We start from the raw sequence: 27007 nt of genomic DNA, 5'->3' as shown, positions 1-27007 counted from the left end.
TTGACCCCTCGTGAAACGGCCAAGCAGACCCCCAAAAACGTCCATTTTTTCTCCTCCTTGTCGACCCCCCCACCCAGAACCAACCATACGATTCCCCCCGAGCTCCCCTAACTCCCCCGCCCCCCCAGCGGCCCCCCGCTACAGCCGCCCGCCCGCCTCCGCCGCCGCCGCCCACCCCCCGTTTTCCGAGCTGGCGTGGCGACGCAAACTCACAAATATTTACTTCCTGTACATCAAGAGGAAAGGGGGCCCCCCTTTCGTGGAATGCGGCAACATGGGCGTGTTTGACCGCGGGGTTCAGATGCTGCTGACCACGGTGGGGGCCTTCGCCGCCTTCAGCCTCATGACCATCGCCGTGGGCACAGACTACTGGCTGTACTCGCGCGGCGTCTGCAAGATCAAGAGCACCAACGAGAACGAGACCAGCAAGAAGAACGAGGAGGTGATGACGCACTCGGGCCTCTGGAGGACCTGCTGCCTGGAAGGTGAGCGTGATCGCGCGGTCGCGTATATATATATATGTGCTGTATATGTACTGTATGCACGTGCAAAGGTAGGGCGGCGATGGCTCACTCGAGCACGGATCGATTCCTACACGCCCACACACAGACGCACTCTCACATGCCTACACATATGCTCACGTGCCCACACTCACTCTATCTATCTATCTATCTATCTATCTATCTATCTATCTATCTATCTATCTATCTATCTATCTATCTATCTATCTATCTATCTATCTATCGTTCCACTTCTTTGCATTTAGACGTTTCAGTGTTGTGACTAAAACATGACACAGAAACGTTGACCACTTCATCCTCAGACTTTTGGTCGTACTATAGAATAGAAAGCAGATCTACTCGAGATCCATGCCGTATCGCCGTCCCAGAAGTCTAGATTCTGACTTAGACCCATATAAAATATCGGTCTGGAGCTTTAAATTACCGCCCCCCCCGCGCACGGTCCAAGGTCGACGCACCGCCGAACTACGAGATAGCGGACTGTCAACCGTGGTTTATGTAACGGAGAGGTTCTTTGAAGTTGTTTGGAAAGGGTTCATTCGCAGTAGTTCCTCCACTCTTCTCTCGTTTTCATACTTTGTTTTTGTCTTCAAATGAATATTTATTTTACGGCAACTATGACTTTATACTTCCTGAACCACAGCTCTTGTAAAACCGGCACGGTCCCTCTTGTACAACACGCCTACCTATTGTTTTTACTCACGTATTTTTGCGTGATCCCCGTTGCGTTCTCCTCCAAGCATGAACGTGGACGCAACATTAGCGCAACGTGTAGCACAATTCCCATCCAAGTCGTCTAATCCGCATCGGTGCTGACGGTCCAGTAGCAGAGCTAAGGCTAAGCCCTGCGACACGCTAGCTAAAGTGTCCACTTCTTAGCCGAGTTCAAGCAAAACACATGGCATTTAAATCCTCTGTCAGGAGGAACCAGCGTCGAATGGACGTCCTTACTCGTCCGAGACGTGAATACAACCTTTCAATTCATAAAAATATGCTCATTGTCTCCTAGCAGGAGCGCTAGCTAAAGTTTCTGCTAATCAGCTGAGTTCAAGTAAGACACGTGTCATTTAAATTCTGTATCAAGAGGAACCATTGTGGAATGACCGTCCTATTACGTGTCTGAGACGTGAATACAACCGTTCAATTCATACAAATATGCTCATTGTCTCCTAGCAGGAGCGCTAGCTAAAGTTTCTGCTAATCAGCTGAGTTCAAGTAAGACACGTGTCATTTAAATTCTGTATCAAGAGGAACCATTGTGGAATGACCGTCCTATTACGTGTCTGAGACGTGAATACAACCGTTCAATTCATACAAATATGCTCATCGTCTCCTAGCAGGAGCTAAGGCTAAGCCTTACATCGCGCTAGCTAAAGTTTCTGCTAATTAGCAGAGTTCAGGCAAAAACACTTGGTATTTAAATTCTGCTTTCAATTCATACAAATATGCTCATTGTCTCCTGCTATGCTACCCGTTGACTTGATCTTGATATTTTGGTAAGATTTAGCTAGCTTCTCTGCTGTGTTTGGTTGCAGATCTTTTTGCAATTTATGACGCTTGATATTCACAGGTTAAAGGTGCATTATGTAATAAATCTAAAGCAACTGACCATAAAATCCTCCTACTATGTCACAACATACAATAGCACAGCCAAAATATTTGCATTGAAAAAAATATTTTGCAGACTGCAAATCATGTTTATGTTTTGAAATCATGTTTTGGCATGTGGCGCCACCTACCGCCGTCTACCAGTCATTGCAGTCAGTAGAGTCTCAGCTGCCGAGCAACCACGGGTTGCCAGTTATGTTACAGAAACCTAAAGTACCTCGGTATTTTGAATTTGAATGTAGTAACAGTAGTTTTTGGCCACATCCTTACGTATGGCGCCTTTAAACCACAGGTTACCACACGGTGCAGGTGAAGCTGAAACACTGCAACAGACAGACAGACACCTGTGTGAATATCAGGTGACGAAAGATGCCATCACTGTCCGCCCCAAAAAGAAAGAAAGATATCATTTTTTCCCCCCCTCAGCTTCTCCCGTCCACTAAATCTTGGCCTCCTTTCTTTCACCACATGACTTATTCCCGGTACGTGACCGATTCTGCGACAGTAACTAGCTCGCGTGTTAATATACGGCTGCTCGAACAGATTGAAAAAACGCACTCCGTGTGTTGTGTTGTGCCGTCCGTTCGAGGAAAAAAAATCTGCATCAAACACATTTCATCTTTCACAGTTATTGGAACAGATTTCCCCCAAAGCACATGCCACTGCTACGACCAAATTCATTTTCTGAGCGAATTACCGACGCGCCCGCGTTTGATGCGTTTCGGTTCAAACGCGCGCAGACTTTGATGTCATCTCACTGTACAGCACACAATAGCCCTGTACTACACTTACAGCACGAGTTGTGCACAGGTTGCCGAGTGGGTGCATTTGATTTGACAATTGATTTTACACATTTCTCTCTCTTTGCTTTTTTGCTGATGCTGCTCGAGCTCTTGCCTCTGGCTACGTCGCTAACCCATTGACCTATCTGTGGAGGTGAAAAGGCCAGGCCTTGGCTTGTTTTCTCAGAACCTAAAAAGCAAAGGGTGTCCAGATCAGTCAGTATTGATAATTATCATGATAAACTGTTGTGTAATTAAAGATTGAGTCGTACAAAGACAGAGAATAACTCTACGTTACACAACTCAACAACATTTTTCCAGTTTTGAGTGAGTTAAGCTATCGAAGCTAATGCTCGCATCACACAGTTCCCAACGCCTGGTGCGATCGATGTTGCGTCTACACTCTTAGAAATAACTAGGAAGAACCCTTTTTGGCTCCATGTAGAACATGGAAACCTTTTGGAGGGTTCCACCAAGAAACCCTTTATTCGGGAAAGGGGTTTTAAAGGGTTCCCTGGATCAAAATGGTTCTTACTGGAACCATTAGTGTTAACAAGAACCCTTGAAAAATCCTTTCTTCAGGAAAGGGTTTTTCAGAAGCAAATGGTTCCAGGTAGAACCTCAGCCCTTGTAGAAGAACCCTTTTGGAACCGTTATTTCTTAGAGTGTAAACTCTTGGAAATAAAAGTGCCTTTTTATAAAGGTTCCACCAAGAACCCTTTTGAAAACCTTTATTCATGAAAGGGGTTTTAAAGGGTTCTCTGGATGAAAATGCTTCTTACTGGAACCATTAGTGTTACCAAGAACCCTTGAAAAACCCATTCTCCAGGAAAGCAGAAGCAAATGGTTCCAGGTAGAACCTCAGCCCTTGTAGAAGGAACCTTTTGGAACCCTTATTTCTAAAAGTGTACAGTTTGCTTTTTATGTAATCTCATTGAGGACCCACTAGTGGTTAGCGATCTCACTTTGGCGGCAAGATGACCCCGGGTTCCCTGGGTTCGAGCGCCGTTTGGAACCTGGGCCTTTCTGCAAGGAGTTTGCATGTTCTCCCCGTGTGTGTGGGGGGGTTTTCTACGGGTTCTTCCGGGCTTCCTCCCACAGTACAAGAACATGCAGATTTGGGGTTTAGGGTGAATCGGTCACTCTAAATTGACCATAGGTGTGAGGGGCGAACTGTCCAGGGTGTACCCCGCCTATCGCCCTATATGAGATGGGGAGGATAAAGCGGTAGATAATGGACGGATGGATGTAATCTCATGTTGGGTGTAAACTAGAGCAAGCTTTTTCTGTCCAAATATAACTGAGCCAGAGAGAACTCAACACATCCCAAACCCATGTCCTCGGTCAGTCGCATGCTTGATTCCTTCGCTATCATTACACAAATTGTGTGTTGGCCTTCAGAGATGTTGGCGTTAGCTTCATGCGTAGTCGTCCACAACCTAAAAATACGCCAATATGCGAGATTTAGATACTTCACTGGCTATTAAACCTCAAGAAAAGTCCCCTCTCGTTTTGACCAAACAGGGCATCAGTGTCAGTCGAAAGCCTGATCCGATCTTACGTAACTACAGAAGACGAATTCCAGGATGCATTTTAATCGGAAAACACTGTGTACGATCGTCAATAGCAGGGTCTGATAGTTCCGGTACAACGTCTGCAACGTCAACCCACGCGAGTGTTTTACTTTTACCTTTAGTGCAAAAAAAAAAAAAAACAGCTTGTTGCATGCACATCGCTCGTGGGCGTGAGAACAGCCGGCGTACCTGCGATGGTCCTCGACCACGTGACCGCGTCGAGGACAGATTCACGCGCGTTTATCTGCTGGATCTACGTCTGTTTTCCCCCCGAAGACGAGAACAAAAACGTCAAATCTTGGCCCGAGGTTTTTGCGAAATGATGTCAAAAATCGCCCCGGCACATTATTTCCCGGGCCAACTCGCTCACATGTGAGGTGCTTATTCCCCCCCCCCCCCCCTCTTGCTAAGTGGCTTTACTTTTCACACTCTGAAAGCTCGCTCGGCGTCCTTGGCAATCGGAAAAGATTCGAAGAGCGAGAGAGAGAGAGAGAGAGAGAGAGAGAGAGATGCAGCTCTTTTCTGCAAGCTTTCGGCCTCAGTCGCTTTTTCGAGCTGCGTTGGTGCAGAGAGAACACAGAGAAGAAGAAGGAGAACGAGCTCTGCTTTTGCTTTGCTGTCACACCCCCTCAGGCATTCTGTGCTATCTTTAACACACAGACCTACGTTCTTGCTAACCTATCTTACCCCCCCCGGCTTTTAGCGTCACACGTCAACCGCGTACGACTGTTGTCTCCGCGGTCACCATAGCGGCGAGCGAGTGTAGCGACTGTTTATGTCGGCGTCGCGGCGCGTTCGGTCGCGTCAAGCTCGGGCCCGTGACATTAATTATGCTAATTAGCCGTTAGCTTGGCCATGCTAGCCCGTCAACAGAACCTCTTTGTTTTTTTTATCTGAAACTGACAGGAAGGAACTAATTATGTCAGATTACAAAAACAAAACGATGTTTTCCGATGCAAGCAACTAATATCTTGGCCATATATATATATATATTTACATATATACATATATATACATATACACATATATATACATATATATATATACACATATATATACATATATACACATATATATACACATATACACACATATATATACATATACACACATATATATACACATATACACATATATATACACATATACACATATATATACATACATATACATATACATACATATATATACACATATATATACATATACACATATATACATATATATACATATATATACATATACACATATATATGTACATATACACACATATATACGTGTATATATATGTAAATATACTCTAAATAAAAGTATATGAATAAAAAATGGTATGTAGTCGACAAGATGTCCGCGTGCGGTAGTTAAGACGTTATCTGATCTATTATTAAATAAAATATATACTTATATGACTTTAGAGGTTCCTTCAAAATAAACTACCAACTTATAAGTGACCGTCGGATTGCAACTCCTTATATGGACATCCTGGGGGCTTGTATGTGTGTGTGTGTGTGTGTGTGTTTATAGGTCACATATACAGGCTTTAAAAAAATTGGTGCCGTTGAGTCAAAGTTGCGATTGGGTTTATATCGCAGTTATAATAATTGTGCAGACGTCACAAAAATAGGCCATTTTTGTTCCTAAAAACGAGCCGAATGAGCTTTGAACTGTGGCATATTTTGCGAATTTCATAAATTCATTCCAATTTTAATACTTTTTGAGTACTTTTTGCTTATATATATGGACACAAACTACAGCCTGAGCATCTGTAGCACATCTCTGACTAAGGAGTTTTTAACCATTCATGTCGTATAGTCCCCCCCGTAATAAAAGCGTTAAAGGACGTGTGATGGAGCAGGGTAAAAGGGAAAAACCAGGAGCCATTGTTCTGCCTCTGCGTGGAGTGCTGGCAAACAGTCGGCATCCAGCGGCGCTCTGTGGGCGTGCTGTTGGTGATACTGTAATAGAAGTGAATGACAGGTCACGGCATGCTGTCAAACCTCAGACGTCAAAGTGCCGCCGCCGCCGCCGCCGCTCCTGGAGAGCGTTTAAAACAAAAGCAGCTTCATGACTTATTTAAAAAAAAACGGGGGGAAACGCCGAGCTTCTGTTGTTTCCCTGTCATATAAACAGTTCAAGACCACTGAGGTTCTTAAAGCTGTTTTGTATATTGAGTTTTTTACTCACTTACTAAAGCTTTATTCTACTTTATTCCAGTATAATTCTGACACTCTGGTGTTTATTCTAGTCCAACTGAATAATAGAAGGAGCATCCGTACACCTCAGTGAGTGCAGAAGACATCGTGAAGGACCGGTGTTCATTCATTAACCTTTACATTGTAATGTTCATTCCTTATTGCATATTTACCACTTATTATACAAAATGTCAGTCTGTGTGTTTGTTTTTGCTTATTTTAACCATAAAAGGACCAGGAAATGGCCATTTTTCCAGCATAACTTCCGATATCTGGCAGTTATTTACAATTTTACTGCATGTTTTATGTGTATTAACAATTAAATGAGCTTTTTAACAGTATAAAAAATATATATTTTTTCCCCTCAGTGTCCAAAAACTATGTACAAGCATTTTTCCGACTCTCTTCTCTCTGGCGACAAAGAAGCGACGCTGATTCTCCAACTTCCTGCCTCCAACAGCGCGAGTGAAATCACCGTATAATAACGTCACGTTGGCTTTGACGTGCATCTCGTAGCTTTTCCGATAGCACATAAACCGGCGCGTAAAATTGCGATAACGCAAAGTGGGCTTGCTCAAACGTGTCGTTTGTGATATGCAAGGTGTTTAAAAAGGGTTTAAATAGGAGTTAAAAATGTGTTTTTACTAGTGCGCGTTAACGCGCTAGCGGCGTGACGTCATGTTTACGTGACTCCCGATTGTTAAACTGAGTCCCTAAAGTGACGCTAAACTTTAAAAACGGAGGCACGCATACGCAATTGCACGGCTACGCTGGTTATTTGTAGCTCTTTTAGTTTAATAAACAAACCGCTCCGGTTCGACTGTAGGCGCGCTAACGGCGATAAAGGAGCTAATGCAACTAATGCAGCTAACGGAGCTAACGGAGTTAACTGGTGAACGGTGCCTGGACTCCGGTGTCGCGGCACGTAAACACGACATCACGCGCATCTTTTTCAGTCTCCATGGAAACGCGTCGTGCGCTAACCTGGTGCCCAGCAATAGCTTTTTTTTTTTCGTTTTGTCCTTAAAGGCGCCATATGTAAGAATGTGGCCAAAAACGGTTACTACATTCGAATTCAAAATACCTAGGTCTTTTAGGTTTTAATTTTTTGACTTAACTGCCGAGACTCTACTGACTGCAATGATTGGTGGACGGCGGTAGGTGGCGCCACATGCCAAAACATGATTTGCAGTCTGCAAAAAAAAATGTATAATGCAAATACTTTATCTGTACTGTTGTTGTTGGTGAGTTCAGTTTGTTATATGAACATTATTCCTGAGTCTCTTTGACATATTAGGAGGATTTTTACGGCCAGTTGCTTTAGATTTATTACATAATGCACCTTTAAAATAAACAGATTAATCCCTTTTAAAAATCAGAGCGATGCACTAAAACAAGGAGAACGTGTACGTTTGGGCTCATGGACGCCTGTCCGTCCAGCAGCGATCAGGTCTGCTCCAGTTGGATTCACACAGCGGGGCCTGTCATCCAGGACGGATGGCCCCCGCGTCGGTGGTCCAGCGTTCGGAGGCCTGGCTCCAGAGATGCAGCCTGTCCTGTTGGACGTCCGATGATGGATCTTGCCCCAGGACGCCTTGCCTTTTTTTTTTCTTTCGTTTCGCCGCCGCCGCCGCCATCGCCGCCGCCGCCGCCCTGGGGTCCTGCAGCCTTGACAGGTGGAGCTCAGCGGGGCTTTAAACGCTGCGATTAATCTCCATCGCGGCGGGTTTTTGAAAAAAAGCGAGCGAGGCGCATGTGACAGGAGATATGTTTCTGAGAATGAGGTTTCGTTGTGTGTGTGTGTGTGTGTGTGTGTGTGTGCTGTGTGTCTATGTGTTCAATTTTTTTTTAGCTTGCATCACTCTGAGGAAGACACCTGAACCGTTTTAATCATTTCCTTCTGAGCAGCAGCCGAGGCCTTGTATCGACAGAAGCCGGTGTCCTCGACGGTTTAAAATTGTCCCTTAGATTAATTAATTCCCCCCCCCTTCCCTCACAAATTCTCAACTGTCAGTTTAAAGGTGCATTATGTAAAAAATCCTCCTAATATGTCACAGAGACTCAGGAATAATGTTCATATAACAAACTGAACTCACCAACAACAACAGTGCAGACAAAATATTTGCATTAAAAAAAATATTTTGCAGACTGCAAATCACGTTTATGTTTTGAAATCATGTTTTTTTTGCATGTGGCGCCACCTACCGCCGTCTACCAATCATTGCAGTCAGTAGAGTCTCAGCTGCCGAGCAACCACGGGTTGCCAGTTACGTCAGAAAAAATCCAAAAGACCTCGGTATTTTGAATTTGAAATGTAGTGACCGTTTTTGGCCACATTCTTACATATGGCACCTTTAAGTATAACTAACATCGTCCCTATATGGGGCTTCTACGGTGACGTGTTTTTCTAATATTAATATGGAAATGTGGTGGTGTTTTTTTTGCTTTTATGATTGTTTTTTTTGCAGAAATTGCATGTTTGCTTTTTACCAGCAGGGGTATAAGTCATCAAAAACCTAATCCTTGAAGATTAACAGTGAATCTTTTACTCTTATTATTATACCTTTTTTCCCACAGTTTTATTCTACTACTACTAATACTACAGTATTTTAACAGTGTTGTATTGTCTGTTCTTATGTGTATTAGCTAGCACTTGGTCTCAGCTTCAAGTGCTTTATAAATAAAGTTGGATTGGACTTAAAATATAAGTTTTAGTGTCCCAATTATCTTAAAAACAGTCAGAATAAAAAAAAAATGTAGTATCTAGTGTGCAAGGTGTACTAATATATGCTCATATGCAGTATATGTATTATAGATTTACTATGTGCACGTGTAGCAGTGACCCTCAACTTGATTTGTGGTGAAGATTGTGTGTGTGTGTGTGTGTGTGTGTGTGTGTGTAATCCACCATACGTGTTTCCAAAAATGAAAACCCCTGAATATAATCAGTGAGTATATGCAGGATAGGCGACCACTACGTATATCACTATGTGCCAGGTCAATGACTGTGTGTGTGTGTGTGTGTGTGTGTGTGAGTATCGACCCCTGTGAGATGAAGAACGTAGCCTCCTCCAAAGCTGTGAATTTTAAACAGTATAACCTCGGGGGGGGGGGGGTGAACTGCGATGTAAAAAGTATTTATTTGCACGATTAAATTAAAAATAAAAAAAATAAAAAATACATCACATTTAATGAAAAGCGTTTAACTCGCTATTGACACCCCGGAATCGTTCACACATGAAAGGATTAGTTAAATCAGATCGGATCGGCGAGGTGAAGCCATTTTTCATTCCGGTGCCGGGTTTTGGTTTTTGTTGTCGCTCAACTACAACTCCCCTTTTCTTGTTGTTTCTCATGTTGTATTTAGGTTAGAATCAGCGTACGGACCATTGGTGACGTTGGTTCCGGCTCGGAAACGTTAGCGCAGGCTAATTTGTTTTGAAAATTCTGTGAAACACCATGAAAAATATCGCTATTATAGAATTGACCGATGCTCTACTGACCAGACTCAATGCTCACTTGAGTTTGAGACCTGCTAAACTTTTGTACCAAGGGAACATCCCTTTGTCTGTTGCAGGGGTCTGCCCCTCCAGGCCGTGTTTTCACACCCCTTTGATTATGGCGGGTATCTAGGGTATTTAGGTGCAATTTGAATACACAAAAGGACCTGGTGTTTGGCAGCTCCAGCTCTGAGAGGAAGAAATTGAATTTGCCGTTATTTTTTTATTTACAGTATACATTGAAGAGACATCATTCTCATGACGCTATTTCACCCAGTATAACGGTTAAATCCCCGATGACCGCGACTCCTCATTAACTAATTAATGCAGTTGTTTACTCCCCCCCCCCCCCCCTCGGTTCTATTTGCAGCTGGTATGAGCGACCGCACGACCACGACGCGACAGAACCGTAGCGATTCAGCGCTCTGTTGGCAGCACAAGGCCACCTGTCAGGCATCGCGGCCTCTCAATCACAGAGGCCTGTTTACGAGCACTCGCACACACACAGACACACAGACACACACACACCACCTGGGACTGACACACACTCGGCTCTGCACCATGGGAGGGACATCAATCACACACACACACACACACACAGAAGACATTTACATGCAGCGCTGAAGCATGCATACGTGTTGGAAACAGGCTTTAGAGGTAGCTACAAGGACATAGCGGCTTTTATCGCTCTGCTATATCATATATAGGATCACGGTTAAAACATTGACGAGCACTTTTCTGTCATTAAACGACAGAAAACATCTGAAGATTGGCGTTTTCAATACCCTCCACAGCTGAGGCTAGCTAGCATCTTCAGCTAGCATGAATCAGCTAGCTGGCTCAGTGTCTTTTATACAACATTTAGACGTGTATACAGTAAACACGTCCATGATAACTTAGTAGTATCCATCGTTAGTTACACGTCTTCTGCCAATGCCAATTTTCAGAATTTTGGGTCCAATTTAGCGGAAAATATACGTTAAATCGGCAGCTGATGCCGTCCAATAAGAACCTGGTTGAGGTGAACGTCCAAACCTAAAAAGTGGTGGCACCCAAAATTCTTTGATTCTGGAGGCTTCAAAAATTAGTTTCTAGATCCTCACTTGCACTGTAGACTACGATTGTCGTCATATGCCAAGAAAAGATTATGTTCTTACAGATATTCCCGTATTTTAATAAGTGTAAAAAAATCTATTAAGAGTTCACAAAATCCAAGCAAAAATTAAGTATATTTTTTTTGTTTACCGCTGATATAAAACACAGAGTGTCCTTCACGTCCTTGCCAGTACAGGCCTTTTTTCTTTTTTTTTTTGAATCTGTTGGCAGTCAGCGTTTTTTCCTACACTTTATACGACTCTGTCCTCTAAATCTAATTCTTTAATATGTTCCATGTCTGCAGAGTAATAAAAAAAAAAAAAAAAAAAGCCTTTCCGTGTTAATCCACGAAATGGCTCTTGGACGCCGCTGCTGCTGTGGCGACAATGTTGTCGTCCTGTCGCGCGTGTTGATGCTTAAGTGTCTTTACTAACACGGTTACGCAACAGGACGGGGCTGTTAGCGGTCCGCTAAAGTCACTTGCTTCACACACAAGCACTATGGGGGACAGCCCTACGTTTCGTCATCCCTATGTTCCGAAGGCACTACGACAGGGGTGTCAAAGTCAAATGACCTGGGGGCCAATGAGCGTCTAGTGTGGTCAATAGGGGGCTAGCCTAGAGAACAAAAAGTGAAAAAAAAACACTTTACGATGTGTCGAGCTCATTTTACGTAGGGTGCAAATTGCCAAAATGGGCGCCAAAATTCAAAAAGGCCGACTTCCTGTTGAGTTTAGGCCATGGTCTCACCCCAAGTTTTGGGAAATTTGGTGGAACTCAATCTGTGCCGAAGTTATAGGGCACTTCCTGTATCATGGCGAACAGTCGAAATTGGCCAAAACGGGCAAGGGTTTGCTAACGTCGCTAACAAAAATATATGACATTATATTCTGTCACCTCAGAATAGACGTGAGGTGAAGTCGTGGGCCATGTTTTCATTATAACATGATATTAAATGGGGGGGGGGTCGGGCGCATGTCATCGATTGGGGGGCCCGCATATGGCCCCGCCAGTTTGACACCTGTGCACTATGAGGTATGACCTCCTTGCCCTGTTCCGACCGGCGCTGTGGGCGAAATTAGCCATACGAAGCGCGGATTTATCCCCAGCATAACATGGCCGACGGACCAGGCATTAGTCGATGTCTATTATGGTTAGTGTTAGGGTTAGCATTCTGTATTCTGTAGGGGTTAGGGTTAGCATTCTGTATTATGTAAGGCTTTAGGGTTAGGGTTAGCATTCTGTATTATGTAGGGCTTTAGGGTTAGGGTTAGCATTCTGTATTATGTAGGGCTTTAGGGTTAGGGTTAGCATTCTGTATTATGTAGGGCTTTAGGGTTAGGGTTAGCATTCTGTATTATGTAGGGCTTTAGGGTTAGGATTAGGGTTAGCATTTTGTATTATGTAGGGCTTTCGGGACATAGGTGTGTAATGAGGCCATACAAAGTAAGGGTTAGGGTTAGGGTTAGCATTCTGGTGCATTCTGGTTAGCAAAATGGTTCATACTGGAAACATTAGTGTTACCAAGAACCCTTGAAATAGCTTTCCTTCGGGAAAGGGTTTTTCAGAAGAAAATGGTTCCAGGTAGAACCTCAGGACCCTTTCGGAACCCTTATTTCTAAGAGTTTACCCACACTTCCCGGTGTCGTTGTAGTCCGCTTCAAACATTTGGACCTACGCTTTTAGGCCGAATAGAGTTCGCGTCCTCGGGTGACGCGTCAGAGTTCAGTTGCGCGTTCGCACCTCCCCAAAGGAACCGGACTTTCCGAGGCTAACGGACTAGGATTCGATTAAGACCATTCTTGTGCTAAAAAAAAACAGTTTAAACTTTGGTGAAAGTGTGTTTTTACCCAGTGCAAAATGGAGAATAAGTAACTCCGTACTAAAATTGCACTCCTAACAAACTCATTGCATGATAAAAACATCATTATTATGTTATAAAAGCACATGAATCAGGACAGGAAAGCAGTAGCGATTACTACGACGATATGACAAAAGTGTTGCGTTTCACAGTGGAGTCCGGCGTGTTTTTTTTTTACAATAGTAACAAGAGTGTCACCTTCTTTGTATTACAGTATAGTATAACGTGTGTGTGTGTGTGTGTGTGTGTGTGTGTGTGTGTGTGTGTGTGTGTGCGGCGCAGCAGCATAGCAGAGAGCTGTTGGCACCTCCACACAGTCTGTTTAACGCCTGGTGGGAGAGGTGCTGACAAAAACCGACTGCTCCCTAATCCTGCAGACATCAGGAGTGGGGAATGACCAGGGAGCCCCAGTGTGTGTGTGTGGAGCATGTGTGTGTGTGTGTGTGTGTGTCAGTTTGTGTGTGTGTGTGTGTGTGTGTGTCAGTATCTCCAAAACTGAAACGTAAACAGAGGGGCTGTTAACGCGTCACGACCGTAAAATCGTTCTCGGCCATCTTGAAATGATACATATACATATACGTACGTATATGTACACATACATATACGTACTGCATATATGTATAGTGGACTGTTTCTTTGTGTGACAGTTTATATACTGTACTTATATGTATTTATATTTTTGTGAGGTCATTTTGGACCTTGTGGAGACATTTTTTTTCCGGGCTTTTTCCAGGGTAAAGGTCTGGTTTTAGGGTTAAAGGTCAGGGGTCAGGCACTCCATTGTGATAGCTAATGTTAGCGTAAGGGGCTAGCTAAGGTTGTATGTCTATGACGTGTCCTCACAAGTGTGTGTGATAGAGCTAATATTGAATTAATCTGATGTTCATTCTATTCGTTATCTCTTTTAAAAGACGCACTTTTAAAGCGGAACATATTATAAAGGTCAGATATGCAATACTCGTCGAGGCCACATTTCAGACAAAAAGTGACCTTTCAGCTATTTCCATTCAGCGTTTTTTTAACGTAATCTCAAACAAACAGGAAGGGAAAGACGACAGCGTGTAGGATCTCAGGTTTGGAAACTTTCACCGCGCCTCGTCTTGAAGTCATTTTTAGCCAAACAATGCAGCTATAGTTACCGATTACGTCCTGAACTCTGAGCTTCCGGAAAACTGTGTGTGTGTGTGTGTGTAAGTAAGGCTATGGGGACAGAACTAAGTATAGGCAAAGGTTAAATGAAAATACCCTTTATTGACCCATGTTTGTCCACTTCCTTCTTATTTTTTTTATACATCTGCCCGGCGACGGCAGTGGCGACAGGTCAGGATAAGCGCTAATGTCGTGGATTTCCGCGCTAAGCTGCTCGCTTAAAGCAACATTTTTAGACATTTAGACATGAAACCATTTTAATCTGCAGTTGTAGAATTAGCATGGTCTGGTTAGGCCCTGGTTACACACCTAGGTTCCGAAATCCCGAAATCGAAAGCTTTACGGAATGCTAATGCTAACGCTAACGCTAACCTCAAACCTAACCCTAACAGACATCGACTGATGCCGGTTCCGTCGGGAACATTATGCTAAATGAATAAATCCGCGCTTCCCAACGCGTATTCAACGAACGCCCTTCGAAAACTCGTACCGCGGACTTGTTAGCGCCACGAAATGTTCACGTCGAGACTGATACCGCCCGAAAAACCTGGTGTAAATTGTTTTTTTTTTGACTGCAATGGATAGTTGAGGGTTTTTTTTGAAGTGTGGTTCGAAACCTGCCGTCAAATATACCCTGAATTATCGCTTTAAATACTAAAGGGTCCTTTACGAGTGTGACAAAAGAGACTTCTGGCTTTTATATATATATGTATATGTCTTATTGAGCAGATTGTAACTGACACTGATTCCAGACGCACAGTGGGAACAAAGAGGAGACCGTTGACAGTTGATGTTACTTTTTCGTAATAATGAAAAATGTTTGTTCCTGCATGTCGGTCCTTCAGGAGCAGCCATTGTTTTAAACTGACAGTGCCATAAATTGTGCAGAAGCCGGCCTCTTGCTATCCCGACTGTCAATTTTTATTTTATTTTTTCTTCTAAAATGCCTCAGTTGCCGTTTTTTGGGGGGGTTTATTCTCCCCGCTATAGCCCTCGTCTCCGCAGGGCGAGCGCTAGCGCCTTCAGAGTGGAGAGGGCAAAGTAGGTATAGCGATCGCTATAATTAGCATTTAGCGGGTGTTTCCCCCCTCACTTAATCCTTCTTATCCTCTCTCATTTCAGTGTCGCGAGTCGTCGAGTGAAAGCCGTCGTACAGAGACGAACTGAGCCTGTAGAGATTAAAACGGACCATAATTTGGTATTTTCGCATTTCGGATTAATTCATTCTCAGATCAATGGGGGACATCGGACCATATCTACAGTAGGTCGGTCTCAGGGGCAGCTTTAACAAGACTGATCTACTTATAGATCAGTCCCTTCTACAAGGGCTGAGGTTCTACCTGGAACCATTTGCTTCTGAAGAACCCTTTCCCGAAGAAAGGGTTTTTCAAGGGGTTCTTGGTAACACTAATGGTACCAGTGAGAACCATTTTAATCCAGAGAACCCTTTAAAACCCCTTTCCTGAATGAAGGGTTTTAAAAGGGTTCTTGGTAGAACCTTTATAACAAGGTTCTACCTGGAGACAAAAAGGGTTCTCCTATGAGGACAAGCCAAAGAACCTTATATGGTTCTACTTAGCACTTTTATTTCCAAGAGTTTACACTCTTAGAAATAAGGGTTCCAAAAGGGTTCTTCTACAAGTGCTGAGGTTCTACCTGGAACCATTTGCTTCTGAAAAACCCTTTCCTGAAGAAAGGGTTTTTCAAGGGGTTCTTGGTGACACTAATGGTACCAGTGAGAACCATTTTGATCCAGAGAACCCTTTAAAACCCCTTTCCTGAATAAAGGGTTTTAAAAGGGTTCTTGGTGGAACCCTCCAAAAGGGTTCCTGGTGGAACCTTTATAAAAAAAGGTTCTACCTGGAGACAAAAAGGGTTCTCCTATGAGGACAAGCCGAAGAACCTTATATGGTTCTACTTAGCACACTTAATTCTAAGAGTGTAAACTCATATATACATATATATATATATATGTATATGTATATATATATATATATATATATATATACATATACATATACATATACATATATAACACCAGTCAAACACGCTTGTGAATGAATGAGTAGAAAATTACATTGATGATATTGATATTTGTCATTTCAAAATAAAAGCATCTTTGTCTTACTCTAAATGAGACTTATTTTGCAGTTAAAGTTTCCTCTGCTACTCGTTTAGCGCGTGTTTTAAAGCGACACAGCTAAAGATATTTACGATTCTAAATGACGACGATGAACATATAAGGAGGGGGGGGGGGGGCGCTTGTTTTGAATATTCACAGATTTTTTTAAACGGCAAAAGACAATGTGTGAGAAACAGGATTGAAGGACAAGGAAGAAGGGATACGAAGAAGAAGAAGAGGAGGAGGAGGAGGAGGAGGAGGGATGAACAGAGGTGATGCGGCGAATCCAAACGCTGCACCCATTGGCCTTTTTCTTTTTTTTTTCTTAAATGAAGGACCGGAGGCGAGAGAGCTGCAGCGAGGCGCTACTCAGAATACTGGATGCTCCCTCCTCCCTCCTCCCTCCTCCCTCTCTCTCTCTCTCTTTCAATCCCTCCCACATTCTCAAGGAATCAATAGTCACAAATTAATCATTCTGCCTAAAGCACTGAGAGAAAGAAAGAAAGAAAGAAAGAAAGAGATGCTTTACATAAAGATAGTGAAGCAGCAGCATAATCACACCTTCAGTGCTTTGAGCCTGATCAGACTGTTATTCATTGTTGTTTCACTTGTTTATTTTTGGGTGAGGGGGGGGGGGGGGGGTGAGTAATCATTGTTGTCATGGCGATTGTTGTGGCGCCCCCGTGAAGACGCTCCTTATATCACTTCATGGGGAGGAAGTGGCTCTTTTGACGGAAATTCAACAAGAAATAAAAGTGCTAAGTAGAACCATTATATAAGGTTCTCCGGCTTGTCCTCATAGGAGAACCCTTTTTTGGCTCCAGGTTGGAAGGGTTCCACCAAGCTAGAGCACAAAAATGGTTCAATCCACAGCCGTACAGACGCCAAAAACACCAAAAGAGGAAGAAGAGGTGTGCGTAGCCTGCTAGCTGTTGCTAGCTTTTCACGGCATTACCTACACTCTTAGAAATAAAAGTGCCAAGTAGAACCATATAAGGTTCCCCCGGCTTGTCCTCATAGGAGAACCCTTTTTGGCTCCAGGTTGCTAGGGTTCCACCAAGCTAGAGCACAAAAATGGCTCAATCCACAGCCGTACAGACGCCAAAAACACCAAAAGAGGAAGAAGAAGGGTGCGTAGCCTGCTAGCTGTTGCTAGCTTTTCACGGCGTTACCTACACTCTTAGAAATAAAAGTGCCAAGTAGAACCATAATAATAATAATAATAAACCATCTGCCCTCTGTCTATTTTTTGGCTCGTTGGAGTCATCGTATCGCCGCTGCATGAAAAGGCTGTGACGTTGTTTTGATGCGCGCGACACAAACACGCTAACGCTAACTGATGCTAACTAAAAGCAATTGTTTTTGGGGTGTAACTGAATCATTGGAATCAGTTCATTTAAAATATAGCTGGAATACTGAAATACGAAAAACACCAGACTCCTTTGATAAATATTGATATTTAAGACATTTCCTTTAGCTAAATGTTGGCGATTAACGCACTTTTTAGGGATTTTTACGTCTTTTTAACTGATCTACAGTTCGGCTTTGTTCGGCTTGTGTCGGACGTTGCGCGATTTTAGTATCGGCTCGCTTGGAACCTCACCAGAGCAGGTACTAAAACAAGTACCAGGTACAAATGAACACATTTTTGTAGATCATGTAAAAGTTACACTTTTAAGCACAATCTTTAATGCTGCTGCCCCCTGATGGCCACTCGAGAGAAAACATACACATCAGGCACTTTTGCGTTAGCTTGAGAAATCTCCAATGCTAAAGTAAAGCGGTCGCTGCTGCTGACCGTACAATGAAAACAGATGAAAGTGATCAATATCTATCCTATCATCCAATTTCTCAGCGAGAAACTGAACGAGCGTCTTTTTCCCCCCCAAAAAAACGTCCGTGTTTTTTCAGTCGTCGTGTTTCGAGTGTGTTCTCACACACACACACACACACACACACACACACACACACGCGCCCGGATCGTCTTCAATCTCCCGTGGGTTTTGTTTACGTGTAGTTTTTTGCTGACTCTCCGCGTCCGTTTCAAGGCTGATTATTCTATTGATTATTCAATCGACGTTTTTTTTAGTCCATAAAACGTCAAAAGTAATGACAAACGCCCGTCTCCGTGCTACACGGTGATGTCTTGCTTATACTTTTTTGTCTATCTCGGCACAGATGGGGGGAAAAAAAAGTACATTTTGGAATAAATCACAGAAATATAATGTTTGCGGTGGAACTCAAATGTTGTCATTTTTGTCGCTCCATGTTTATTGGAGGTGAGCTGTTTTGTTAAGCTGCTGAAAGCTGCGTTTCTCCTCGTGTCCCTGCTGGCAGCCATGTTTTCATTGAGCTTATGCCGCCTGCCCGACTGTCCGTCGGTCCCTGCTGCTTCTTGGCAGAGGTGTTTCGCAACAAAGCACAGTCACCTGTATCTAACACACACACACACACAGATAAGGTATAAGTACTATGGATGTGCACAGACAGAACCTGGCACACTTGTCCCAACTTAGCAGATAAGTGACATTTGGATTTCTGTCTAATTCGACATCATTTTGCACTTGACGCGCATTCATTTCTAATTAAACGTGAACAGTAATGTCCGAGAAACTGCATTTTATTTGTAATATTTACACCTCAATTAAAAATCAAGCATGAAAACTACTTTAGCTGAATATTAGTAGGTTATTTTCTGCCATCTCTACATAGTTAATCTGGTATTTTACCTTAAATATTATTGAAATAGTATTAACTTAGCTAGTAAAAGGTATTTTAGTCGGTGGTGTAATACTCTGTTAGCAAGAAGTCCTTCAAAAATAATATTTTTTTATCATAAAATGTATGTATTGTTAATGTTTTAATTTAAAAAAAAGGGCACAGTTTGTGATTTGATGTTGTCAGGAAGCAGCAAGGGATCATGGGAGTTACTAGAGTCTTGTTTTTATAGAGCTAGCACTCTTGCTAGCTCTAGGGTTCTATTATTTATGTATTCATCCGTTTTAGTTTTCTCGTTTTTATAGAGCTAGCAAGTGGAAGTTATAGCGGCGGCAGAAAAATAGTGCTGGGCGCGTTAATATGACGCGTTTCCATGACGACTGAGCGGAAAAAGACGCGCGCGACCTCATGTTTACGTGCCGCGTCGCCGGAGTCCAAGCCCCGTTTACCGGTTAGCTCCGTTAGCTGCATTAGCTCCTTTAGCGCCGTTAGCGCGCCTACAGTGGAACTGGAGTGGTCCTGTTTATGAAAAGAGCAGCGCTACAACTAACTAGCGTACCTGTGTTCTACGTATGTGTGCCTCTGTTTAGCGTTACTTTAGAGACTCATTTTAACAATTACGAGTCACGCAAACATGACGTCGTCATGGAAACGCGCCATGCTAACGTTGATGCCGTCAACGCGCCCAGCGCTAGTTGGAATACATTTTTTGGGTGATTAAAAGTACACTCCAACCAAAACGTAGCATTTACATGCTTTTATTTTGAAATCGGTGTCCTGTTTTCCCACCAAACATCCACGACTTCCCCCCTTTAAACAATTTGTCACAACTTCTCCAGCCTTTCAATTGGGACACGATTCTCTTGTTGGACCTGAACTCAAACCAGCATCCCTTTAAAAAAAAAAAACCCAAGGAAAAATGATCTTCAAACGCTGGCATTAATTTTTTTCCGAAGCCAGGACATTAACATAATATCCTCCCACACACTTGAACACACTTTCATCCACACACACACACACACACAGACACACACACACTTCCCCAGATTGCGAGACAGTATGTGCTACTGTGTTTAATCCTGCGAGCATATGACACTGACAAAAAAAAACAACCCACCGACTCAGAAACAACAAGGACTTTCTATATCTTATCAGACGCCAGAACATTTGAAATAAAGCAGAAGTGAGCGAAGAGCAGATGTAGGGACCGAGGTGTGATGGAGAGGAAGGAGATGAGGAGGTTGACATGTGCCAAACAACATCTGTGAAGGAGTGTAGGAAGAGGAGGGAGCAGTAGTGTGGATGTGTGAGAAGAAGGCTTCGCAAAAACAACAACAACAACAACAACAACAACAACAACATCTGCAACCAGAGCAACAACTGTAACGAGATGCGAGGTGAGGCGACGGTTAACGCTGTTGTTGTTGTTGTTGACACAGCAGGACGAAGGGATGCGACAGTGGACGCTTTATGACCACGGGGGGGGGGGGAACCATCGGTGGCCAGCGCTTCTTTTTTGCCCATCCATCACCATCGTCGGAACGTAAACGCGAGGCAGACCGTAGATAGTACTTCTTAAGAGTGTTCATACCTTTTAAATCAACTGGCCATAAAATCCTCCTAATATGTCACAGAGACTCAGGAATAATGTTCATATAACAAACTGAACTCGCCGACAACAACAGTACAGACAAAATATTTGCATAAAAAAAATTTGCAGACTGCAAATCATGTTTTGGCATGTGGCGCCACCTACCGCCGTCTGCCAATCATTGCAGTCGGTAGCGCCTCAGCTGCCGAGCAACCACGGGTTGCCAGTTACGTCAGAATACGAAACCTAAAAAGACCTCGGTATTTTGAGTTTGAATGTAGCAACCGTTTTTGACCACATTCTTACATATGGCACCTTTAATATTGTAGTGGTGGCCGCAAATAATAATAAAAAAAAATATATATATATATATGACGTCAGTTGGTTGCGGAAGACGTCACTAATTCATTCCGAGGACAGATTGAGCGTCTTTGCGCACTCATGAATGTGGACAAAATGTGTCTACGACTACTACGGTGGCATTTGCATACTAAAAAAAAAGCATGTTTTTTTGCATTTGTATTGGAAGTTTCCGCTTCAAAATGCACATTTTGGCTGGTTTTGTGCTGTTGCAGAAACAAGACGGCGGCCTTTGTAAAGCAAAGCGAGCCTTGTTTGTGACGGTTTACACAAATGAAGGGCTACAAAGAATGATCTAAAACAGTAGCAGAATTATAAGGAAACATTAACCAGAATATAACGAACCCCCCAAACACAGTGGCATTGACTGAACCCAAACCAACAAAGGCTCACACACACACACACAGAGAGACTAAATACACCAGGGCTGATCAACGACAGGTGGAACTGATGAGACACAGGTGAATCGCATCAGGGTGGGGGAAGGCAAGACAGCAAGAATTGAAACCCAACAGAAGGTTCATACGAGACAAAACAAAGGACCAAAAAGGTGATTATTCTAAACGGAGATTATGTCAGAAACCATCTTTAGAAGGAGAAAAAATTATGAAAATGTGATTCAGTACATTTTTTTTATTTTGACCCGTTTCCCAGCCTGCTGACATGAAATTGAAAGGTTTCCGTTGTCCGTCTTTACGTTGCCGTTTTGTCCAAAAAAACAAAAAGTACAGCGAAGCAGGTGTGACGCAAGAATAACTCGATGATAAAGGCAACACAAAAAACGCTTACCTTACCTCACCTGTGCTCTGAGGCTCAGAAGAAGCCTTCGAAGAAGCCTTCGGTCGTGAGCTTGTCGCTCTTGTTGATAAATTAGCGCCGGCCACAAAAAGTCTTTGTGTAGCGTGAGTAATGTGCAGGTGGAGATGGCTGCGCGGGGGGGGGGGGGTTGAAGCGTCATCCACACAGTTCCTGCACCTTCTTCATCTATTTTTTCCCCCCAACTGCTGATCTTTGCAAAACAAAAGAGGTAGAAGTAGAAGGTGATGATTGTAAATAATGACCATCATAGCACGTAATTAGCCTTTGCAGCAAGAAAACCGGGGTTAGGGTTAGAGTTAGACAAGCTGATGCTTCCTGTAGCACACCTCCCAGTCCACCTAGTTATCGGGGTCACATTTTTGGTTCAAACGACACAAGAAGATGCTAACAAAATGGAAAAATTAGCTTGAGATGACGCTCAAAAAAATTGCTAAATTATCCAAAAGACGGTGAGAAATCACAGCTACCGGAATGGACTGCACACCCAGATTACGTAGATTACGACAACACCAACCAACGATGACGTCGAATGTGACAGAAACAGACAACAAAGGAGGACTTCCAGTAGCTGTCCTCAGAATCAAGCAAAATCAGATAATGAAAACTACCTTAGCTTAATATTAGTAGGTTATATTCTACTATTTTCTACCTTATACTAAATAGTTAATCTGGTATTCACCTTAAATATAATATTAAATTACCTAATAAAAGGTAATGGGGGTCTGTGGTGTAATACTACGTTAGCAAGAAGTCCTTAAAAACAATATCATATTATTTATGTATAATTTGATGTTGTCATGAAGCAGCATGGGATCATGGGAGTTGTCTTTGTTTTTTATTGAACTAGCGACAGGTGACGCAAAAAGACTTTGTTGGAAAGCATTTTTTAACAAAAAATATAAAATTTTCATGCTTTTATTTTGAAATTGGTTGTTTCTTCTGTTTCTCAAACACAAGGGACACAATTCTGTTGTTGGACCAGAACTCCTGCTTGGTTTGTGGTCGTCAATTTACGACATTTGGCGTAAACATTTAACTTTGGTACCGCAAAGGAAAACGTGCCCAAAAATGGAACAGTAGGACTGTACCAAACGGAAAAATTGCACTCAATGGAAACAAGGCTTTGCATCTCAGTCTATCCATTTTTGTCACCTTGGCTGCCATCTTCTTCTTCTTCTTCTTTGTTGTCTCTTTTGACCGTGTCGCCAACTCGACTGGAAAGTATCGCGCTCGCCGTACGGATCACACGCGCGCGAAACAGTCAGCTGCCAAGGATACGGGTACACTACGGAGGGCGACATTCTGTCACACACACCGACCACAGAAAGACATCTGTGGACGCGCAGATGTGTAGAGTGTGACACGTCGTACAGGCCTGAGGGGGAAGTTTGACAGTATTCATTCACAGTGGATGAGGCAACGGGGTTTCCCTTTTGCATACATGGTTTAGCCGGTGAAGCACAGGTGTTGGGATTCACACTGACAATGGCTCTATTCAGTTCATGTAAGTGTAAAGCCCAATTCATACTCCTGCATAAAGTGCTCTGCGTAGGCTACGCAGAGTCCTCTGCGTCGACACAGAACCTGTTGTAGAGTCTCTGCGTCGTCTCCGACTGCACGAAATATGTTTTAAGTGTCCGTCACTCCGTCAAGGGACAACGGAGACGGCAAGAGCTGTGATTGGTCCTCAGGACAGGCCGAGCGAAGCTGCTCTGTGCCGGCTCACAGTGAGCACCGAGCGTCCACAGACGGCGGAGCTGATCCCCGCCGATAACGCCGCTGCCGAACTATAAATACGTCATATCTTAACACACACAGCACATGTTTAGACTCTAAATGGCCAATTTCTCGCCTCAAATTATCTTAAAACTGCGTTCCGGGACACAGAAAAGTGAGAAACGGCCACTGTTTCAACAACAACAGTCTTTCTCCCTCGGACGCCATTGCTCACTGTAGCCAAAAGCACAACAACCTTGCGCAGCGACCCCTACTGATCGGGCGGGAAATTGCAGCGCGTATCCGTCACCATGACGCAGAAGTATAAAGGCTCGAGTGGTCTACGTGGTGACGCAGACGGATACCGCATTACGCAGTCGGAGAAGTATAATGTGGCCTTAAGGCCTCGTCCCAATACCTCCCCTAACCCTAAAGGGGCGATTTTGCCCTTATAATGAACCCTCATAATGTAGTGAGCTCTGATTTGGGCTTAAAACGAAGTGGAAGATGAAATTACCCATGATTCTTTGTGAATTCAGCGAGCCAGCTAACTAGCTAGCTAACTAGATAACTAGCTAGCTAGCGGCTATTTGCTGAGTGCTTCAAGAGAGTATGCCCATCATGTAGAGCTGCATGACGGGCTAACTCTCACTCTGCAAATAGCCGCTAGCTAGCTCGCTCTGCTACATCTAGGTAGTTTTGCCAGTGTTTTGGATGCGCGTACCGTACGTTGACTTGAACACGAATACCCCGGACTTGTCAGATTTCAATCACATTCGTGATATAGCGTTTTTTACGAGGACGGAGACACACAAACACGGCCAACGCAACAGGCAACGCAACGGCCCGGATCCACCGGTAGAATTGTCAACATGTGACGTAGGTTAGCCACCTTCGTGCACTCCAAACCGAGTTGGAAATTTTAAGGGGTGGAAATTGGACGGCGTGACAGTGAACCAGCAGAAACTAAGTGGAATTTGATTATTTACACCTGGAAATGATCCTTTAGGTAAATGAAGGGCGAGAAGTTTCATCAGCTGTGAGTTAACTTTGTCGCCATCGGGCAAATCTATGAGATGGAAGTGACTCAAATGGTACACATTGCACACAATGCTCCTGAGCCATTGTCGGGATGTAATGTATATTGATTATTGGAGCTCATTATTATTGATAGAGTGGAGGTTTTGCATTGACTTCCATCTCTTTGGTCGCCATTTCCAACAAAAATGTGCACATAGCATGTCTTATACTGTGTATATATGTGCAATTTCCCCGGATCCCTGTGTTGTGTTGATAGAGTGTTTACAGGCCTCCACACTATCGGCACTGGTTGCTATGGACCTATATCAGCTTTTTTTTGCACAGTCCGTTGCTATGCAGGGAGAGCGAGATAGAGCCAGAGGCCCATGCAGTGGATGAGTCATAGCAACACATCACCCCACCACCCCCCCCCCCCCCCCCCCACCCCCCCCCGCCCAACATCCCCCCACTACCACCCTTTACACTAATGGGACCACACACACACACACACACACACATTAAAAACACACAGAGCTCCTGGTGGTTACTCTCCATTGGTTTCGGTTGTAGCCAAACCTGTGAACACATCCTCCCTGTGGATCGCAGACACACAAATATCCCTCATGTACGCTGTATATACATTGTTAGTACACAAAGAAGATTTTGTCGGTTCTACCTGGAACCCTTTCCAGAAGAAAGGGTTTTTCCAAGGGTTCTTGGTGACACTAATGGTTCCAGTAAGAACCATTTTGATCCAGGGAACCCTTTGAAAGCCCTTTCTTGAATAAAGGGTTTTCAAAGGGTTCTTGGTGGAACCCTCCAAAAGGCTTCCTTCATAAAAAGGTTCTACCAGGAGCCAAAAAGGGTTCTCCTATGAGGCCAAGCCGAAGAACCTTATATGGTTCTTCTTAGCACTTTTATTTCTAAGAGGTCTGAACTTTATTTGATTTAAATGCAACGTGGATGTTGTTATTAGGCATTTAAATATGTTTTTTTTGAGGGGGGGGGGGGCTTCTGAAGAAGGTGAAAAAGCAGAACTTTCACTGCATCGCCTCGACCACCGGAGACCGAACAGTGTTGTGATCGGTTATCACGAGGTTCGCGAGACGTTCCGATTAAATCGATGGGTTAGAAGATGGGACTTAACTTGTGTTGAGAAGATCTCGGGGTGATACGGTGATTGATGAGGATTTTAGAAAATTGGGTATAAAAACATTTCGTTGTTGAGGAATCGGTTTCAAACTATTGTCTCGTATCATTTACGTATGAGGCTGATGCTAATGTTGAGCTCCAGTAATCAGGGCAACCAATGGTCTCTGAGAATGACCGATGTATAACAGTAACATATAACGATGAGAACAGCGCAAACTCACATTTAAGAAGTTTGGAATCAGCAGTAATGCAATCTCTCATCCAACCTTGACCACCTTTCCACAAACAAATCTACATTTTTACAGATTGACAATGTAATATTGACCTTTTCTGGTATGAATAATACACATAATTTGATTCGTCTTCGTGTGGGACAGATGAGGCGGTGGTTATACACGGTGTTACGAGTGTAAAAAATGTCATTTGTGAAAAGCTAAGAGTGATAGCTGAGGATTTTGAGCCATTTCGGTTTAATGAGGCTGAAGACATTTTCAGGTGACCCATTGATTTTCCCCTAATTTATTTATGTATTTATGTATTTATGCCGGCCATTAAACTGTGAATTATAACAAATATAATGAAATGATGTTAAATTATGGATAAAAAATAACAACTATATTAAAAACATCCTCCTAATTTGATTGACGACACGAACGAACGTCCGAGTGAATTTGCTCGGCTCCTCGATGTGCGATGACTTAATAGATCTGTAATAAATGAGAGAGGGAGAAGAATCTTTGTGATTTATAGTTTAAGAAATCTTCTTCTTGTGAATTCATTGTCTGTCCTCTCAGCCTCACCTCTCCCCCATCCACCCCCCCCCACCACCACCACCACCACCACCGTCACCATTCTTTTCCCGTCTCCCATCTGACTTCACCTCTGCCCTCCTCTCCCTCCTTCTCCATCTCTGTTGCTCCACATCCCTCTCTTCATCCTTCTCTTTCCATTAGATATTGGGTCAGTGCTCCACATTTCCCCCCCTAACACCTCCTCCTCAAAGACAAGCGTATGGAAAAGAGTGATTCAGACCCCAATTGCTCATTGACCCAATATCTTTCCTGTTTTGCGCGTCAATTCTTAACCTTTTGTGACCCGGTGGCTGGATTTTTAACCCGTTTTGCACTTTCGCTGGTCAGCGATTGCGATGTTTTAACGCGTGACATCACATCACGACCACCGGCAGCTCCTTATTCTACTCGTCCTCCTCGAAATCATATCTCGTCAG

At 43.4% G+C, this 27007-nt stretch overlaps 1 protein-coding gene across 1 annotated transcript in view; it reads left to right on the top strand.

Moving 5' to 3' along the window:
- Window positions 1–268: 268 nt before the first annotated feature.
- cacng2b (calcium channel, voltage-dependent, gamma subunit 2b) overlaps window positions 269–27007 on the top strand; it is a gene marked incomplete at its 3' end in the record, with an annotated part of 59815 nt that continues 33076 nt past the window's right edge. Inside the window, exon 1 of the mRNA XM_083905568.1 lies at window positions 269–485. Coding sequence (XP_083761694.1) covers window positions 275–485 — 211 coding nt within the window. The 5' untranslated portion in view covers window positions 269–274. The remainder of the gene's footprint in view (window positions 486–27007) is intronic.

This window comes from Microchirus variegatus (genome assembly GCF_963457635.1).
Source record: "Microchirus variegatus genome assembly, chromosome: 19".
Taxonomy (NCBI): Eukaryota; Metazoa; Chordata; class Actinopteri; order Pleuronectiformes; family Soleidae; genus Microchirus; species Microchirus variegatus.
The sequence above is the reverse complement of the archived record's forward strand: the minus strand, read 5'-3'. Positions and strand labels throughout refer to the sequence as shown.